The 20,446-nt window shown below is 48.3% G+C and overlaps 1 protein-coding gene across 1 annotated transcript in view; it reads left to right on the top strand.

The window, feature by feature from the left end:
- The first annotated feature begins 239 nt into the window (after positions 1 to 239).
- Positions 240 to 20,446, top strand: part of PELI2 (pellino E3 ubiquitin protein ligase family member 2) — a 107,667-nt gene continuing 87,460 nt past the window's right edge. The window contains exon 1 of the mRNA XM_056852164.1: positions 240 to 366. Coding sequence (XP_056708142.1) covers positions 290 to 366 — 77 coding nt within the window. The 5' untranslated portion in view covers positions 240 to 289. The remainder of the gene's footprint in view (positions 367 to 20,446) is intronic.

Here is a 20,446-nt window from a genome sequence, read left to right as displayed (position 1 = left end):
GAAGGAGCAGCAGCAGCAGCAGCAACGGGAGGAGGGGGATTCCGCGCCGGCGGGCGCAGGAAGCCGAAAGGCGCATCGAGCGGCGGAAACAACAAGAAAGAAGGAAACAGCCCGCCCGACCGCCCGCTCGCTCTTTCGACGCGCGGCGGCCGTGCAGCGCGCGGACTTTTCCCCTCCCTTATTGACTTTATTTATCGGGCGTCGTCTCGCCTCTCCCCCCCCCTCCAAAATCTCCGTCCCCCCCCTCCCTCCTTATGGGATTATAGCGGCGTTTGGCGGCGGCGGCCCCATGTTTTCTCCCGGCCAGGAGGAGCACTGCGCGCCCAACAAGGAGCCCGTCAAATACGGCGAGCTGGTGGTGCTGGGGTGAGTGGGGGGCTGCTTTTTTTGGGGGGGGGATAGACGTGCTAATGGGGGGGTGAAGGAGGGAACGAGGGGGGGGAAGTTGCCTGCATGGGGAGGGGGCGCCCTGGGGGGTCCCTTAACGAGGGTGGTTTTGATTGGGGAGGGGGCTGGCCGAGAAATCGTGACTGGTGTGTGTGTGGGGGGTCGGCTTGCCTTTTCTTTATTTTGCACAATTCTTTATTTTGCAGAATTCTTTTGCACAATTCTGTATTTTGCACAATTCTGTATTTTGCACAATTCTTTTGCAGAATTCTGTATTTTGCACAATTCTGTATTTTGCAGAATTCTGTATTTTGCAGAATTCTTTTGCAGAATTCTGTATTTTGCACAATTCTTTATTTTGCAGAATTCTGTATTTTGCACACTTCTTTATTTTGCAGAATTCTGTATTTTGCACACTTCTTTATTTTGCAGAATTCTGTATTTTGCAGAATTCTTTATTTTGCACACTTCTTTATTTTGCATACTCGGGGACGCATAATTGGAGGGAGGGGGTTCGAAGGGGGCTCTCCCCCTTCCCAAAAAGGGGGGGGTCCCCGAAATCAGGACCTCCCCAGAAGGAGGGGGGAAGCCCCGAGCGCTCCCCCTTGCAGAATATCCCTTTTGAATGAACGCCCTTCCTTGAGGAGAACAGGGATCTCCCCCCCAAAACTCCCCCCGATTCTCCCAGTATTTTCCTTGCAATCAAAAAAAAAAAAAAAAAAAAGGACCCCCCCCCCCAAAAAATGGTACCTGAAAACTGGCCACGTTGATCTCTCCAGGAAACCTTTTCGGAGTCGCACAGCTGGCTTCTGCACGCGCTCAGAGAATCTGGGACTTTGCTGTGGGGCATGGCTCTCTCTCTCTGTGTGTGTGTGTGTGGGGGGGGGGTGATTGGCAAAAAGAGATCCCCTTTTAGAGAGTGGGGTGATAATTTGCAAAGGGGGGGCCTCTTCTGTGAGTGATAATTCAGGAAGAGGACTCCATTTTTTGTGGGGGTAGGATGGTAATTTGCAAAGGGGGTGCTTTTTGGACAGATAACTTGAGAAGGGGAGCTGGAGCGGTGATGGTTGGCAAAGGGGGATAGGTCTCTTTTGGGGTCCAGGTGTGATGGCTTGTGAAGGGTGGCCTCTTCTTGGTTGAGAAGGGGACCCCATTTTTTGGAGGAGGAGGGAATTAAAATTTGCAAAAGGCTGGACTAATTTTTGTACTGATAACTTGAGAAGGGGGACCCCATCTGGAGGGGAAATGGGGGGCTGATAGGCAAGGGGTATGGACCTCTTTTGGGGACGGGGTGTGACGATTTGCAAAGGGGGGCCTAGTTTTGAAGGGATAATTTGAGAAGAGGGTTGCTTTGGGAGCTCTTTTTGCGTGGGACTTGGAGGGGGCATGATGTTTTGCAGAGGGGGACTTTGTGTTGGGAGTGAGTCTGGTGATTTGGGGAAACACACATGAAGCTGCCGTATACTGGATCAGCCCCTTGGTCCATCAAAGTCAGTATTGTCCACTCAGACCAGCAGTAGCTCTCCAGGGTCTCAGACTGAGGACTTTCACATCACCTACTTGCCTGGTCCCTTTAACTGGAGATGCCTGGGATTGAACCTAGGGCCCTTCTGCATGCCAAGCCACGGCCCCTCCCCAGAGAACAACCTTTTTAGCCCAGGGGAGGGGGAGAACTGTTTGGAGTCAGGGATATGGTTCAAGTAGGAGGGGAAGGCCCTTGGGAGTCGGGCTGGCAAGGAAGGGATTGGGTGAGTTAAGAGGGGCATCCAGGGGCAGGTAGCAAAGGAAGCAGCTAGGGTTTGGGAAGCAGAGAGGGTCCAGGGAGCTGGGGCTTGCAGGGGTGTGTGTGTGATGGGGAGGGAATTAAACTGAAAGAATTGAGTGCTTTTTGGCATGGAGCCTGAAGACACTGGCATGGTGAGGGTGGGAGAAGATGCCCCCTGGCAGATGCCTAATAGGAATTTTGGACTGGGGAAGGGATTTTTGGGGTGCGAGGGGGAGCAGTGACTTGGACAAAGCCCCTGATGAGGCTGGGGAGAAACAGGAAGAATTTATTGTCCTTTCCAGGAGGAATCCTGGGGGTGGTTGAGGGTGAGGGGTTTCTCGAACACGTCAAGCTGCCTTATACTGAATCAGACCCTCGGTCCATCCAAGTCAGTATTGTCTGCTCAGACCGGCAGCGGCTCTCCGGGGTCTCAGGCAGGGGTCTTTCCCATCACCTACTTGCCTAGTCCCTTTAACTGGAGATGGCCGGGGGGTTGAACCTGGGACCTCCTGCATGCCAAGCAGATGCTCTACCACTGAGCTATGGCCCTTCTTGTTGGTGGGGATGAAGAGAGCGCAGGGTTGTTGGGCAGGCGGAGCGGTGCTGGCGAGAACGGCTTTGTGTGGGAGCTGGATGGCTTCAGAAGGCGGAAAGCGAGGCGGGTGGGCTCGCCTGGGCAAGACATCTGGCAGGGCCGTGGGGGGTGGAGAACCCGCAGGGTCAGCTGGGGAGGAGGAAGGCCTCAGAGGTGTTGGCAGGGGAGGTCCCTGGAGGAGGGGTGGAGGGGCTTTGGTAGGAGGGATGTGTGGGTTGAGCAGAGTGGGTTTCCCCCTCCCCCCCAAAAAATGCCCCCCTCCAACTGTAGGAGGATCAGTGGATTGTACTGGTGGGGAGGGAGTGCTTTTGTACTGGGAGAAGTTGGAGGGAGGGAAGGGTACACAAGCAGGTGATAGCTAGCCGGTGTGCCTTGACTTGCAAGTTAACAAAACCAGATGGAGCATAAAGGCAGTCTGCTCCCTGGGAACTTTGGTTCACGTTTACTTTAGGAGACGAAGAAGAAGAGTTGGTTTTTATATGCCGACTTTAATGGAATCAAACCGGCTTACAGTCTCCTTCCCCTCCCCACAACAGGCATCCTGTGAGGGAGGTGGGCCTGAGAGAGCTCTAAGAGAGCTGTGACTAGCCCAAAAAGAGAGCTGTGACTAGCCTAGGAGAGGGATCTCTCTCTTTGTGAGCACTGGGTGCTTACCTTCCGCTTGCTTCCTCTTAGGAGTTGATCCTTTGGGGGAGAGTTAGAGGGAGAAGGAACGGGGGAGCGCAAGGAGCTTTCTAAACCTGGGGCACACTGGGGCGGCAGTGGGGTTCTGGGGTCAGGGACTGGCTGTGCGGCCCTGTTGTTGTCTCGGTGCCTTGCTTTTTCCAGATGTTGGGCACAGCTTGGAGGGCACGTGCTCGGGCTAATCCCTGCTCAGCGGCCGAGCCGGTTTCCTTGGAGCCTCGCGTTTGCCTGCAGGCTGATACGTATCTCAGAGCTGGTTTTCCTCCTCCTATTTGGGCTGAGTCGTGGGGTTACCAGGCAAAATAGTCGTGCTTGTTGCATGGGGGGCACTCTAGAAAGGGGTGGGGTGGGGTGGGCCGGGCTCCCTGAGCCGTGGACGTCAGATTGGTGCCCTTAAGCCGTAGAAGTGTCTTCCCACTGAGCCGGCTCTTTGTTTACCCGTCCACGGTATTTCCAACCGTGCATTGGAACATCGGCGGAGATGTACGCAAACAACTTTTCTAACTTGGTATTCACATTGAACACATTAAGCTGCCTTATCCTGAATCAGATCCTCGGTCCTTCAAAGTCAGTACTGTCTACTCCAGTGGTTCCCAACCTTTTTTTGGCCAGGGACCACTAGGACTTTTTTGGTTCGGAGCAGGGACCCCAAGGTTCAAAATAAAAATTCCGAGGATTTGAAAATAAACTTTAATCAGCCTTTCAGCAAATGGTTTCCGATCTTATGCGCCACCTATGGTTTTAACAGGATTTCTGTGCTGTGTTTTAGTATTTGTTTTATTGACATATTTATTTGATTTTATTGCTGTTGTCGCCCTGAGCCTGGCCTTGGCCGAGGAGGGCGAGCTATGAATTGAAATAATAAACAAACCAAATTTTAACCAAGTTTAATTTAAACATTAAACTTAGAATAATATTTGAATATATGTTTTTATAATAGGGAACTTTTAATTGAAAATAATAATTTATTATGGGTTTATAACTTTGTTTCGTGGACCTTAATTTAGTTCTCGCGGACCCCTGGGGGTCCACGGACCCCCGGTTGGGAACCAGTGGTCTACTCAGACCGGCAGCGGCTCTCCAGGGTCTCAGGCAGAGGTCTTTCCCATAGCTTACTTGCCTGGTCCCTCTAACTGGAGATGCGGGGGATTGAACCGGGGACCTTCTGCATGCCAAGCAGAGGCTCTACCACTGAGCCACGGCCCCTCACAGGAGTGTGGGAGGAGATTACCCTTCTCCGCACAGATCCTGGTCTGCAGATGGCTGGCTGCCTGCCTTTGTGGTGCTTTTTCTAATTAAAGACTTCATGCCCTTCACTTCCCAATTTCTCTGGCAGCATATTATTCACTGTGATGGATGTTCTGTTCCCCCCAGATGTCAAGGGGTGGGGGGTGGGTGAATGCAGAGCGGGGAATGGGATGTGTGCAAGGCTTCGAGGCATGCTCTGTTTAGTGCCAGTTCATAGCAGAGTGGTTATCTCTGTAATCGGCTTGGTGTTATGCTTCTGCCCTGCTGTTCTAGCTTGGAGCCTCTCTGCTGAGCGCCGGAGAAGCCGGATGATGAGCGTACGGCGTTTAAGCCCTTGTTCACCGAGCCCCGGCAAGCCCTGCAAACTTGTTAAATCTTGATAGTCGAACGTGCATAAGATGTAACAGCAGAGAACGCACTCGATCAGATAAACAAAGCACGGAAACTAGCCGGAGTCTGGCTGCATTGAAAACCTGTCTCCCTCGCATGCCTTCTATGCAGTTGTGCTATCTGGTACATTACAGTAAGCGTTCGCTGTTTTGGGACATATTGGTAAGGAAAAGAAGATCAGTGGATTTGAATCGAAACCAGTAGGAGAAAACCGCTCTTTACTTTAGCTTTGTGTTCTTAGGGAAACCTTTGTCGCCTGCGGTGTGGATGACACTGTGTTTGGCAGCGAGGAGAATCTGTCAAAATCGGGTTGCTGGAGAATGGATTATTTTAGCTGTTGCTGTGAGAATGTAGCACGACTTCACATGCTCGAAAGGCTTGAGTTTGGGCGAAGCTGTTTATCTCAGCACTTTCAGGTGGAAAAAATCCATGTTCGGTTGCTAACAGCCGAGAGTGGTTTGGAGTGGTGGCATGCTGAAAACAGAGGGGGACCTCAGCTGTGCCGCTCTGGCTGTTATCATTTGTAGAACCCCCCTCCTTATTTAATGTTTAAACCTTTAATTTAATTAGGTGCGAGGAATTCATTTTGTGCTGCAGCTGCTAGCTTGCTTGGAACTGGAGTATCATTCCTTTTTATGATGCTGTGTTGGTTTTTAATAGTAGCAGTGAAATGTTCTGACTGCTTCTAATACTTTTTTCCCCATTTTTAAATATTTGCTTTGGGGCATCCTTACTGATTGCCTTGCGTTAAGTTCTCGTGTCCTAACACCATAGACGCTCAGTATTTCCCTGTGAAATGTTTCCCCCCCTTCTCCCCCCGTTAGCCTGCAGTCTCCAGAATTTTGCTTTGTTCTGCATATGCTTATGACCTTTGACTTCTCCCAAGTGAATAAAGTGTGTTTAACGGAAGCACATGGGGCTTTTCATACTGCAGCTATATAATGGCTTATTTTTAGACAGTTTGGAGATTGCTTTGAAATGTGGTGTTGGAGGAGAGTGTTACGGATACTGTGGACTGCCAAAAAAAAAGAATCAGTGGGTTACAGATCAAATCAAGCCTGAACTGACCCTAGAAGCTAAAATGACTAAAATGAGGGTGTCGAACTTTGTTCGCATTATGAGGAGACAAGAGTCACTGGAAAAGACAATCATGCTAGGAAAAGTTGAAGGCAGCAGGAAAAGAGGAAGACCCAACAAGGGATGGATTGACTCAATCAAAGAAGCCACAGCCCTCAATTTGCAAGACCTGAGCGAGGCTGTTAAAGATAGGATGTTTTGGAGGAGATTGATTCATAGGGTCTCCATGAGTTGGAAGTGACTTGATGGCACTTAACACACACACACACACACACACACACACACACACACACACACACACATATGGAATGTATGAACAAACAGCGTTCATAAGACATACCATGATAACATGGGGATTGTAGTTCTGCTATGCTAGTGATGCATCTAGTCTTATTTTGGGTAGATTGCAGCAAGATGCATCTGAAAACTCAGTGAGGGTTGCCATTCTCTGTTAAAATTATATCTAGTAAGAGTTGGGTGTGTGTGTAAAGTGCCGTCAAGTCGCAGCCGACTTATGGCAACCCCTTTTTGGGGTTTTCATGGCAAGAGACTATCAGAGGTGGTTTGCCAGTGCCTTCCTCTGCACAGCAACCCTGGTATTCCTTGGTGGTCTCCCATCCAAATACTAAGCAGGGCTGACCCTGCTTAGCTTCTGAGATCTGACGAGATCAGGCTAGCCTGGGCCATCCAGGTCAGGGGGCAAGAGTTGGGCACTGAGCCCAAAATAGCTGAAGGTAGCCTTCTTCAGGGAAATGGTTTACTTGAAGGCAGAGGTTCTTTTATTCTCAGTCTTTCCTCAGACCCCCCCCTCAAGGAGTCAGTTTATCATTCAGTAGTGTCACAGATAACATAATGCTATTCCCCCCCCCCCAAAGAACTGGATCATTAGTAGGGAATCATCACAGAACAGTTTGAGCAACTGTTTTGCATTCATAAAATAAAACAATTGACAGAATAAGTAATCTTTGTGTAATATTAAGCTATTACCAGTGCATGGAAATGAAGATCTCCTGGTAACAAGGTTTTGAATGAGATAATCACATCCTTGGAGGATAAGTTGAATGGTTTGAAGTTTGGGAGTGTTAATGTGACAACTAGATGCACTGTTATAATACAATTGCTGAATTATGGGCATAGTAAAATGACCTGTTCAGTCATTTGTATTAGCTAATTTTCCTTCTGTTGAGAGCTTTTGAAAGACTGCCTCGCAAGGCTTAAACAGCCAATATTTGGTGTGCATCAGTGACAAACTGTAAAACTGAACAATTAAATACTGATACCAAAGGAAATTGTGCTAGATCTAATATGTGGGCGAATGTTTCTTTTCTTTCATTTGCTTATTCACACTTTACTGTTCTGATGTATCCATTTCTGGATAGCTCCCTGTGTGCATTGAGGCCTTGAAAAAATGATTTGTGCTGAAGGGAATATCGTCACTTGCAAAGAAGACGAATCTTACTGAATCTATGACTGTCTTCTGTCACAATGTGCTCATCTGCAGTGTCTAAAGCATTATAATTCTGCCGCAACTCCAAATGCATTTTAATTACCTTTCACTGATAGTCCAAGTTGTATTCTTTGGGAATGTAAGCGGTGTGGCACTTCATGCTTGGGGAAGGTTTTCTTTTGTACGTTCATGTGGCCGATATTGCGGTGAACAAAATGAGCATTTCTATAGATTAAACCAGATAGGTTAAAAATCACTAAGAAAGGTGGGTTTTGTGATTGGAAGGAGCACCCCACAGAGTTGCCTGACCCTCAGGGCCCTGGAGGTTCTTCATGAAGGGCAGTACCAGAAAAGCCATGCTGGATCAGACCAAGATCCATCAAGTCCAGCAGTCTTATTATCAACCTGGTAAAACACATTGTTTTACCAGGTTGATAATTGCACACATATTATATGGAAGACATATGGATTTAGCTTGCTTGTTCTGCCTTAGAGAGCCAGCGCATTGTAGCGGTTAAGAGCGGTGGTTTGGAGTGGTGGACTCTGATCTGGAGAACCGGGTTTGATTCCCTGCTCCTCCACATGAGCGGCAGACGCTAATTTGGTGATTTGTTTCCCCATTCCTGTACATGAAGCCAGCTGGGTGTCCTTGGGATAGACACAGTTCTCTCAGTGCTCTCTCAGCCCCACCTACCTTACAAGGTGTCTTTTGTGGGGAGGGGAAGGGCAGGTGATTGTAGGCCGGTTTGATTGTTCCTTAAGTGGTAGAGAAATTCAGCATATAAAAACCAACTCTTCTTCTTCTTCTTAGCCACCTAAGCACAGCCTCAAAGTACTGTTCAGATGCAAGACCGACACATCTGGAGGCTCGAATAATGAAATGCAGAGCTGGGTGTCATCTGCTTATTGGTGACGCCCAACCTCAAAGCTCTAAACAATCTAATTCAGCGGCCTCATATGTATATTAAAGAGCATGGGTGAGAGAACAGAGCCCTGCGACGCCCCACAAGATAAATTCCACCCGGTTGATCCTGCATCTCCCGTGGTGACCTGTGTCCAGCCAGACAGAAAAGAGAGGAACCACTGAAGGGCTGTGCCCTTAGTACCAACTCCATATTCATGTTGGATAAGAACAATCAACTTTCAAAGGCTGCTGAGAGGTTTTTTGAGCAGAGGGCTAATAACTGCCTCCTTCCAAGGCCTGGAGAGGGCCCCCTCGATCAGGGAGGAGTTGATGGTTTTCACTAACAGCTCCAGAATCTTTTCCCGGCAAGATTTCAAAAGCAACGATGGGCATGGGTCCAGAGCGTAAGTGGAGGCCGTCACGCTCCCAAGGACCCTGTCAGCTCGGGTTGCCACCCTCCAGGTACTAGCTGGAGATCTTCTGCTATTACAACTGATCTCCAGCCAACAGAGATCTGTTCCCCTGGAGAAAATGGCCGCTTTGGCCATTGGACTCTATGGCATTGAAGTCCCTCCCCAAACCCCGCCCTCCTCAGCCTCCGCCCCCAAAAAATCTCCAGGTATTTCCCAGCCCGGAGCTGGCAACCCTACTGTGGCCACACCCTGCAGCAGGCTACCAGAGGAGCAGCCATGGAGGTCTGCTGCATCAAAAATGCACCGTAAGGACTAAGGCATGGATAGGGTAGCCAACCTCCAGGTACTAGCTGGAGATCTCCCGCTATTACAACTGATCTCCAGCCAATAGAGATCAGTACCCCTGGAGAAAATGGCCGCTTTGGCAATTGGACTCTATGGCATTGAAGTCCCTCCCCAGACCCTGCCCTCCTCAGGCTCCACCCCCAAAATCTCCAGGTATTTCCCAACCCTACTGGCAACTCTCTTGTCAGCATCTATAGGTAGAATCAGTCTGAAACTATCCATAACAAAGGGACAGGCACTCAGCTTGGCCTCCACCAGCCATTATTTTGCCCGTAGGGTAAATTCATTTTTATAATAGACAGTATTTCCTGGTATGGCTTTGGGTGATGTTTTATTTAAAGCTGAAATATTGACAGTGGCCTGCTGCCCTGAAATTATTTTCCTCCTTTGGGGCTACTTAAATATTCAGGTGACAGATACTTGGTAGAGACGAGAGCCCTTAATGAGCGTCCTCGTCTTCAAAGTGTCTGTTGTTTCTGAAGATGTTAAAGGGGCACTGCCTTTGGCGTGGACTCGGTTATTCAGGCATCAGCTTATCCTTTGGCGTGGACTCGGTTATTCAGGCATGATGCTTTGATGCGGAGCTCGTAAACTTCAGAGGGATTTAAAATCTGGCAGTCGGATTCGGTGGTCCTGCTGAAAGGGCAGCTCCTATGGCCGCACTTTCTGCCGTTCAGTCTAATTATTCTCATATGACCAGCCAACAAAAACGGTTGTTCTGGTTAGAGTTGTAGCCTGCCCCTTAGAGGCCATAGTAGTGACACATTATCTGGGTGAGGGTCATACGCAAGGCTGCTTCAGAGCATGGCTTGGCATTCAAGCCCCTCCCCTCTCTTAGGCAAATTCCTCTTATAGGCTTAAAGGGGGGGGGAATCTAGCTGTGTCACATGAATACATGAAGCTGCCTTATCCTGAATCAGACCCTTGGTCCATTAAAGTCAGTATTGTCTACTCAGACTGGCAGCGGCTCTCCAGGGTCTCAGGCAGGGGGTCTTTCACATCACCTACTTGCCTGGTCCCTTTAACTGGAGATGCCAGGGATTGAACCTGGGACCTACTGCATGCCAAGCAGATGCTCTACCACTGAGCCACAAAGTCAGTATTGTCTACTCAGACCAGCAGCAGCTCTCCATGGTCTCAAGCAGAATCTTTCAGATCATCTACCTGCATGGTCCCTTTAACTGGAGATGCCAGGGATTGAACCTGGGACCTTCTGCATGCCAAGCAGGGGCTCTACCACTGAGCCACCGCCCATCCCCAATATTACAGTATTACAACTGGAGATCAGTTGTAATAGCAGGAGATCTCCAGCCACCACCTGGAGGTTGGCAACTGGAGTCCGCAGCCAACACTGTTGGAAGGGGCCATACTGGCCATCTAGTCCAACAACCTGCTCAATGCAGGATCACATGAAGCTGCCTTATACTAAATCAGACTCGGTCCATCAGAGTCAGTATTTTCTACTCAGACTGGCAGCAGCTCTCCAGGGTCTCAGACAGGGGTCTTTCACATCACTTACTTGCCTGGTCCCTTGAACTGGAGATGCCGGGGATTGAACCTGGGACCCTCTGCATGCCAAGCAGATGCTCTGCCATTGAGCCATGGCCCCTCCCCTGTCCTGCTCACAAGGAATGCCCAGCGCTGCCTGTGCCTGACTGCAGGAAGAGCAAGGTGTATTCCAGCCTCAGAAGCGCTCCAAGCTGCCCAAAGGATGGATGGTGCCTTTCAATCCAGCTGTGCGATTCTGTGCCACTCCCCTCACTGTGCCACTCCCCAGGCAGCATCGATGGTTCGAGCTGCCTGGGCTCTTCCCAGGCAGCACGCATAACCTGTCCACCTCTCTTCTTGGCTTGAGTCTGCCTCTTAGCACATACTGAAGCGTTGCAGTTGATGTAGCAGATGCAGCATCTTGGCTGGCACGGTGTAGTGGTTATGAACCAGCGTAGGGTAGTAGTTAAGAGCAGCGGACTCTAATCTGGTGAACCGGGTTTGAAATCTCCGTGCATAAGGCACAGTGCGGGACATGCAAGCTTAGTTTCGCTCACAGCCAGTTACAAAGCAGCATGTCTAGAGGGAGGGATTCAAATGCTTCCCACTTCCTTCTTTCTCTGAGCTCTTTCTGAGCAGAAGGAAGGCTTTTTAAAACCAAGGCTTGGATTTCTCCCCCCCCCTTTCTTTTCAGATAGCTCCGTTTTTTGTTTTATGTTCTTAAAATGCTTTTTTATGCAGCGACTGGGTTTAGGGGGAAGAAGGGAATTTCTCTCTCCCTACAGCCAGTTACAAAGCAGCATTTCAAGGGGCAGGGACTTGATTTGAGTTTGCAGACTGCTGGTGTATGGATTCCCAACAGGAAAGTGTGGGTCCAGGGAGCAATGAACCTCAGGTAAAACTCCCATGCATAAATGACCTATGTGATAATTTCATTTGTTCCCCAATATGGTTTGAACTGTGCATCTTCTCTTTGGTTTTGTGAACCTGATTCATCAAGCTGGAAGGGGCCAGAGTTCATTCAGTCCAGCCTTCTGCCCCATAGATGGGACCATTTAATCACTAGCCCCCATTGACCACCCGGTGCTGCAAGTCATAAAACAGCAGGAGGGTGCTTGCGGAATTGAAGCTTCGAAGTTATTTATACCTAAGTCGATGCTTCAGGTTTGTTCAAAAACTTTTTTGTTGGTCTGTAGAAAAATTCCAGAAACAGTGGTGGTACCTTCTTTAATCTCTCTGTCTCACACATGCATGTGCAGACACATGCACAAACACAAATAGTGAAAGCTTTTGAGTTCCCTAGATCTGTTAATTCTGCTAGATCTTGTTCAAAAAAAAGGTTAGAGGCTGAGAAGAATATTTGAAGGCTTTTTAGAAAAGAGTAGGCTTTTTCTCATGCACTAAAATATTATGTTATTTTCAAATACGCTGAGCAACTTTCCCTTCTGTTTCTTTCTGTCTGAGGTGTTAGGAAAGAGCTCTGCCGAGTTCATTGATGAAAGAAATGGGGTACATCTGCAGGAGCCAGAAGGTAGATGGGGGTTGCTATGCCTGTACCTGACTCTAAGGAAAGAACCTGTATACAGCAGGACTTCAGAAGCAGCTCCAGAATCCACAACTATTTGCACTTGAGATGACCATGTGTTGTATTTCTGGCATGACTTGAAAATGCTGTTTCTGACACTGCGTGGTTTTGTAGGGTTTTCAGGGTTGGTTTGCCATTCCCTTCCTCTGCACAGCGGCCCTGGACTTCTTTGGGTGGTACCTCTTCGAAATGTGAGGAGTGACCCTGTGCAGACTAAGGGGGAGGGCTGGGCTTTTCCAAGGAGACTTGATTTGTCTGTATCCCCCTTCAGTAGACTATGCAAGAATATTGCTTTGACCGCTTTCCTTCCTCTCCCTCTTCCCAATATTCTGTAAAGTAAGCTGGGTTCATCATGTGGCAAGATCATTGTTTTTGAATTTTGTGCAAAATGATATGAAGCTCTGAGCGTGATTCCGAGTACAATCTATCACTTGCCTTTGCTCCCTCATTCTTTGAAGTAAAATGGTGTGTCTTTTACCCTGTTAACCTGTCTGTGCTGGGCAAAATAAATATTAAATGAAGCAGAGGCTTTTAAATATTATTCCAGCAGTTCGGTCTTCTTGATCTGTAATTTAGAGTTTGAAAAAGAAGGAAGTATGAAATGAAGGGTTTGACTGTGTATCTTTTGCCTTGGGGCAGAAAACTGCAGTGTGGTTTTCGCATATTCTTGGCTCTTGAGCAATTTTGTACAAGTTTTGTAGCCCTGAGGCTGGAATTTGGGTACCTAGAGTCCTCAGGCTTCTGCTTCACTTCAATTTCTGCATTGCCCTGCCCTTCTGAAAAACTCCATGTAGGGCAGTTACAGTTAAACTGAGTCACAAATTTGCAGTGTCTTGGCAGTGTTGAAGTATTCCGTTGTTTCCTGTTAAAACCAAACTTTAGAATAACACATTAATTCATGAAGCAGCCTTATACTGCATCAGATCATTGGTCCATCAAGATCAGTATTGTCTAGTCAGACTGGCAGTGGCTCTCCATGGTCTCAGGTGGAGGACTTTCACATCATCTCTCACCTGATCCTTTTAACTGGAAATGCCAGGGTTGAACCTGGGACTTTCTAAATGCCAAGCAGATACTCTGCTGCTGAGCTGCAGCCCCGCCATAACAAGATGAGGCGGAACAACCTCACTCACCAACAGACCCTGTTCCATCTTGCCTTCTGAGGTGTTTGGTCACCAGCAGCTGTCCAAGTCTCTGCCTGTTCACAACCAATTGAGCAAAGAATCCAAGAACAACAACCAATTGAGCAAAGAATCCAAAAGAAAAGTGTAAACACACAGTTCCTCTGACCCTCACTATTAGGATACCAATAACTGTGAATAACATGCTGCAGAGGTGGAGAGGTATATATGGGGTTAATTTATTTGCAAAGTTATTCAGTTGAGGGTGTGTGTGTGAGACGTTGCCTAGTAGCTCATTGGGCCTTAGAAGTTTCTTCTAGTTTCTGTTTTGCTTGTTCCTTCCTTTGGTGCTTGCTGGATCTGCTGCAGATGAGGAGAGAGGTCTGCACTACCTGTTAATTATTTGTTAAGTAAAGGCTTTACTTCTTGAAAGAATGTTTAGCCTGGACTCATTTGTATTTCCAAACTGCAACATCTGTCACTCGTTATGCACATGCCCTACCTGGTCTTACTCTAAGGCAGGCTCTTTCACTTAGAAGTTGTAGTGTTTTAAAAGTTTCTCATTACCTTGGGTTCTTTGTTCAGCCATACAGCCCTTTGCATGGCAATGGTAGCCAGCAGGAGCACAGATGCAAGAGCTCCTTCCTCCTAGATAGAACCAGCCAAAGAGAACTTGCCCCTCTGAGCCAAAGATTTTATTTTCTCCGTTTTCCAACCCCTCGCGGGTCGAAGAAACCTTTCCTCAAGTCTTCAGGAGGAGACTTTCTAGTATTTTAAACCTCCAAAATTTCGCTTCCTTGTCTTCTAGCTGGAGGTGTGACTTGCCCATCTCATTGTCTCCAGCAAGGGAGCCGTTAGTGTTTCCGAAACATTGGGCTGGATGAGGCTTGACTCCCGACCCCTGCTTGTTCTCTGCTAAGAAAGAGAGAATTTTAACACTCAAGGTGAAGGTTTCGTGCAAACCAAACCTCCAATGTAAAAAGCATTTCTCCACACATGGTATACTAAAAAGCACGTGTTGATTATAGTTAACTGCCTTTTCTGAACTGTCTTCCAAATCTTCTGGTTATTAACATAGAGCATGTGTTGTGTATAGCGCTGTGTTTGTGTGTGGTGAACGGCGTGTCGGCCAGTGTGGGCATTGTCCCTCTGGTGTGTTGCATCTAGGTGGTACAGTGACTGGCCCAGATTCCTCAACTGAGCTATTTGGCTGAGTGGGGATTTGAACCCCTTGGGCTGGCCTACGGCTTAGTGATAGAGCATCTGCTAGGCATGCAGAAGGCCCTAGGTTCAGCCCCCCAACACCTCCAGTAAAAAAGGTTCAGGCTAGAGGTGATGTGAGACACCTCTGTCTGAGACCCCAGACAGCCGCTGCCAGTCTGAGTTGGCAATACAGACGTGGAATCAGTATATTGCACCCAGGCCCTCAGAAGTCTTAGTCCAACACTCCATCCACTACTGTATTCTGGCTCTCATATTTGCAGATTACATAAGTGATAACCTTGTGTTAAGATCTTAGGTGTTACGTCTAGTAAAGTGATACACACTGGGAATGAAAAGTTTCCCACTTGCTGTATTTGCCGATTAGGATTTTTATTATGTGCTTACTTGGATGTCGGTATTAGAATAATAGAGTTTGGAGGGGCCATAGAGGCCATCTAGTCCAACCCTCTGCTTAATGCTGGATCAGCCTAGAGCCGTGTTGGTGAACCTATGGCATGCGTGCCAAGTCCGGCACGCCGAGCCCTCTCTGTGGGCACGCGCAGGGGCGGCGGGGGCTTTGAAGGGAGCGCGGAGCCGTTCAAAGCCCCCCCTTCCCTGCAGTGGCACTTTGCGATAAATAAGTGGGTTTTGGGTTGCAGTTTGGGCACTCGGTCTCTAAAAGGTTCACCATCACTGGCCTAGAGCATCCCTGACAAGTGCTTGTCCATCCTCTGCTTAAAGACTGCCGGTGAGGGGGAGCTCACCACCTCCCTAGGTAGCCGATTCCACTGTCGAGCAACTCTTACTATAATTCCCCCCCCCTAATATCCAGCTGGTACCTCTCTGCCCGCAGTTTAACCCCATTATTGCGAGTCCTATCCTCTTCTGCCAACAGGAACAGCTCCCTGCTCTCTTCCAAGTGACAGCCCTTCAAATAGTGTCCTGAAGCTGTGAACTCTCTACATCTGCGCCTGTAAAAAGAAAATCATGCAAATTATGCAAATTCAAACATGCATACATTTCCTTATTTAGATCTCCTAGTTGTGGGGGAAAGAGCAACAGGCTGGGCATTGAAACTAGTATCTCCTATTCAGTAGAAAACCTTCACAGGCCTCTGTTTTTCTTTTGGGAATTTTATCAGTCATTACCTACACACAAGACTGATTTTTGCAGCCATGAAGGCTATAAACTTTTTTTAAAATAGGGAAGCTTAGATTTTTCAGTATGTTACATTCTGTAGCAATTTTGCACAGAATTTCGAAACACAAGGTCGTTGTTACGTTCAGCACCACAAAAAGGGTGGTGGGGGTTTATTTTCAGAGTTTTGTAATTGTCAGTTAAGCCCCAAACAAAAGCGGAACATTTGGGCATTGTAAGTTCTAGGCTGCTACTGATAAATGTAAATTACGGCCATGTGGCGGAAAACGTCTGAGCACAACTTATTTGGGGTTTTTTTCTTTTGGCTTCTCTGATTTCAAAGGGCAAAAAACCTCCCAAGCTTTCTCATCAAAGTTTTATCTTTGCTTTCTGATCTACGAGATAGCTGGTGATGCAACATGCCTCTAAGGAAAGAGGGCCGTGCTTAGTCAGTTAATGCCTCTGGAGTGTGCAGTCACCTTGTTAAGAGAGCTTTAGGAACGACAGCAGGATTATGGAGATGCAGTATGGGAAAGCGTGATCTGCTGGAATTCTTGCCTCTTGGAGTCTGCCAGGAGAAGCCTGCAATGCTAACCTTAAGGCGTCTTTGTCATTCTCATTTAATAGTCGCTACAGCCTGTTACAGAAGGTTAACGAGAGTGCACAGACTATTTATACTTGCCACTGACCCTTCTCCCTCCCTCTCTCCCGCCCTTTGCATGCACAGAGGAGAAGCGATTGGCAGTGAAAGGCTCTTGTGGGCAGAAGCAGCACGGGGCTGGCATCCAAAGCTTAGCGCGACAGGAGCGGCCACCTGCAAATTCTCTGCAGTTCTGAGATCTCTGTGCCGCTCTGTACCCTAACCAGGCCGTGAGCCATCGCTCTAGTGGCCAGATTTGTGAGAGCTGGTTAAAAGAACACCATAAGCAGTTTAGACCTCTGCAAATGCCATGTCAGTATTGCAAAGAGGGTGGTGGCAAATGCTTCCTCTGACTGTCCTGCTAGCAAACCTTGTTATGACCATCAGGGGAGCCCTGCTGGATCAGAGCAGTGGTCCACCTAGTCCAACATCCTGTCTCACACAGTGGCCAACCGGTTCCTCTGGAGGGCCAGCCACAGGACACAGAGGCAGTGGCCTTCATAAGAACATCAGAAGAGCCCTGCTGGATCAGACCAGTGGTCCACCTAGTCCAGCATCCTGTCTCACAGAGTGGCCAACCGGTTCCTCTGGAGGGCCAGCCACAGGACACAGAGGCAGTGGCCTTCATAAGAACATCAGAAGAACCCCGCTGGATCAGAGCAGTGGTCCACCTAGTCCAGCATCCTGTCTCGCATAGTGGCCAACCGGTTCCTCTGGAGGGCCAACAACAGTAGAGGCCAGGGCCTTCCCCTGATGTCACTTCCTGGCACTTGCTCTTGAATACAAAGAAGAAAAATTTCCAAGTTTGCTCAGTTTGAACATACAGGCCTACCTCAGATATTGCGGGCTCGCAATAAGGCAAGTTACTGAATGTTTTGGTTTCCCAGTGCCTATAAAAGTGATGTTTACACTTTACTGTAGTCTATTAAGTGTCTAAAAAAACCCCAGTGTACATACCTTAATTAAAAATGCTAACCATCATTTGAGCCTTCAGCGAATCGTAATTTTTTTTGCTGGCATAGGGTTTTGCCTCAATGTTGATGGCTGCTGACTGTAAAGAAACACAATATCTGCGAAGCGCAATAAAGAAAAGCAAAGCCCCTCTTTGGCAAAGCCCCAGAGTTGTGAGAGGTTGCCTATATTTAGGAAGGTACTGAAATATGGGTAGTTAAAACATTGATTTGAGGGTTGATTTTCACGTTGGCTGTGAATTTCTTGTCTGCCCCTGCCTCCCTGGTTATGGGAATCTTTGCTGCTCACCCCTTTGATGCCTCATTTTTTCCCCCTTGGGTGACGCGAGGGTTGGTTTCTTTGGCCAGCAGTGTGGTGGTTCAGGTGCAGACATGGAAATAGGCTGAGGAGTGCAGGTTAGGAGGCAAGGTTCAAGTCGAGGTAGATTGCACTGGTTGCTGAGGTGCCAGATTAAGGAAATGGAGAAACTGTGGCTGGGTGAGAGGTGGCGGCGACAGGACCCAGGGAGCTTAAGAACAGCACGGTTAATGCCTTGCTGCTCGAGGTGCATGAGGTGAGAACCTTGGGTTGTGGCTTCCATCAGTGGAGTCGCCTGGAGCAACAAGGCTAATCTGAGTTATGAATGAAGCTATGTTGAAATGAAAGATCTAAGTAAGCCCCTTCACCCTGAGCACCGTCTACCTAGGACTGAGTTCTGCCCAGTCCAGCTTCGCACTTCTGCTGGCTGTCCCTTTTTAAAATAACAAGCATGTGAGAGAAGAAGAGTTGGTTTTTATACCCCACTTTTATCTACCTTTAAGGAGTCTCAAAGCGGCTTACAATTGCTTTCCTTCCTCCCCCCCCCCCACAACTGGCACCTTGTGAAGTAGGTGGGACTGAGAGGGTTCTGAGATAACTGTGACTGGCCCAAGGTCACCCAGCAAGCTTCATGTGGAGGAGTGGGGTTTCAAACTCGGTTCTCCAGATTAGAGTCCACCACTCCTAACCCCTACACACTGGCTCTTGAGAGAGTTGTCGGGGCGGGGGGGAAGCTGTGCGTTTACTGGGGAAGTGAGCAGAAGCACGCAGTGGAGACAAGTAGTAGCTTGACTCCGCCTTCCCACTTATTTCACTGGTCATGGCATGCATAGCAGTGCCTGGGGACCGCATGAACTTCTGGCACCACAACCATTCCTCCTCCACCACCACTTCCATGATTGCTTGAATCTCCACTGGAAGGGGGAGAACTTTTCAGGAAGCCCCTAGCACTGGGGTGCCAAGGCCGCATTAAGGAAGATGGCTAGGGAAACACCACCAGGGGCAGACAATGATGGCTCTGCTGTGGAAAAGGGGACAGGCCTTCTTCCCCCACACTAGAAGTCCTCTACAGTCACATGAACACATGAAGCTGCCTTATACTGACTCAGACCCTTGGTCCATCAAAGTCAGTATTGTCTACTCAGACTGGCAGCTGCTCTCTAGGGTCTCAGGCAGAGAGAGGTCTTTTACATCACTTACTTGCCTGGTCCCTTTAACTGGAGATGCCGGGGATTGAACCTGGGACCTTCTGCATGCCAAGCAGATGCTCTACAACTGAGCCACAGCCCCTCATCACCACAGTCTACTCTCATCAGTCTTCTCCTGAGTGCTTGCCTGTTTGCATCTTTTCCCGGTTCTTCCGATTTAAATTTTCCGTGCTGTCTGTCTTGATAGTCAACAGCTACTGTTATGTCATCTGCCCATAAAGGGTTAAAAAAAAGGATTCCCTTAATTGTTAATACCATTCAAGACCCGTGAAGTGATTGTAGGGGTTAAAAACTTACTATGGCAAAAATATCAGCGGGTAGAACCTGCAGGGACTTTGCAAACTGTTCTTTTTATATGGGTTGATGCATCTGTTTGAAAATTTATGGTTCCTGATGTGGGGAATGGATTGAAGGGGGAGGTGACATCCTTGAGACAGTTTGAGAAGCGTTGTATGAATTCATTTAACTACTGGCCAAATAGCATATATGTGTGCACACCTTAGATTCTCTAACAGTATATATCCACCGTAGTGCCGATAGTGCCATTAGGAAGACGTTGTTTATTGGTGTAATCATTCAGTGAGTAAAGGTCTCTGGGCCGTAAGACCTGGTCTTCATCTTTACCATTACAGATGTTCTCCTTGGATCTGCAGCCATGTCCTTTTGTCCTGCGCCTGTTATCAGTGTAAGGGAAAGCTGTGTAAATATACGCTTATACCCTGCCTTTGGTTGTAAATCATGGGTCCTACGGCAGCTCTCAGCCCTCTTTTCACAGCCTGAGGTCTGCAGTAGGCAGCTCATTGGATCATAGAATCATAGAGTTGGAAGGGACCACCAGGGCCATCTAGGCCAACCCCCTGCACAATGCAGGAAATTCACAACTACCTCCCTTCCCACACCCCCAGTGACTCTTACTCCATGCCCAGAAGATGGCCAAGATGCCCCCCCATCATCTGCTTAAAGTCATAGAATCAGCATTGCTGACAGATGGCCATCTAACGTCTGCTTAAAAACCTCCAGGGAAGGAGAGCTTACAACCTCCCGATATGCGCTTGTTTTCTTTATCTTAATTATTTAAATGGTTATGTGAGCTGGAATTTGCTGTAAGCCACTTTGGGTTCTTTTGGAGAGAGAGAGGGAAAAAAAAGAAGAGTTGGTTTTTATATGCCAACTTTCTTTACCACGTAAGGAAGAATCAAACCGGCTGACAATCACCTTCCCTTCCCCTCCCCACAACAGACACCCTGTGAGGTAGGTGGGGCCGAGAGAGCTGTGACTAGCCCAAGGTCACCCAGCTGGCTTCGTGTGGAGGAGTGGGGAAACCAACCCGGTTCACCAGATTAGCGTCTGCCGCTCCAAACCACCTCTCTTAACCACTTCGCCACGCTGGTGTAGAAATGCTGCAGTAAACAGATACAGTGGCAGGACTGGAAACATTATTTTAAAAACTTGTATTCAGCACAGCTCAGCCACTGCGGGCGCTGCTTCGGGTGCTCTCGACCTCTGAGATTATGTGTGGGGCCAACCCAGGAGAGCTTCT

The sequence above is a fragment of the Euleptes europaea genome, chromosome 6, assembly GCF_029931775.1.
Source record: "Euleptes europaea isolate rEulEur1 chromosome 6, rEulEur1.hap1, whole genome shotgun sequence".
Lineage (NCBI taxonomy): Eukaryota > Metazoa > Chordata > Lepidosauria > Squamata > Sphaerodactylidae > Euleptes > Euleptes europaea.
Note: the sequence above shows the minus strand (reverse complement) of the source record. Positions and strands in the feature narration are given on the sequence as shown.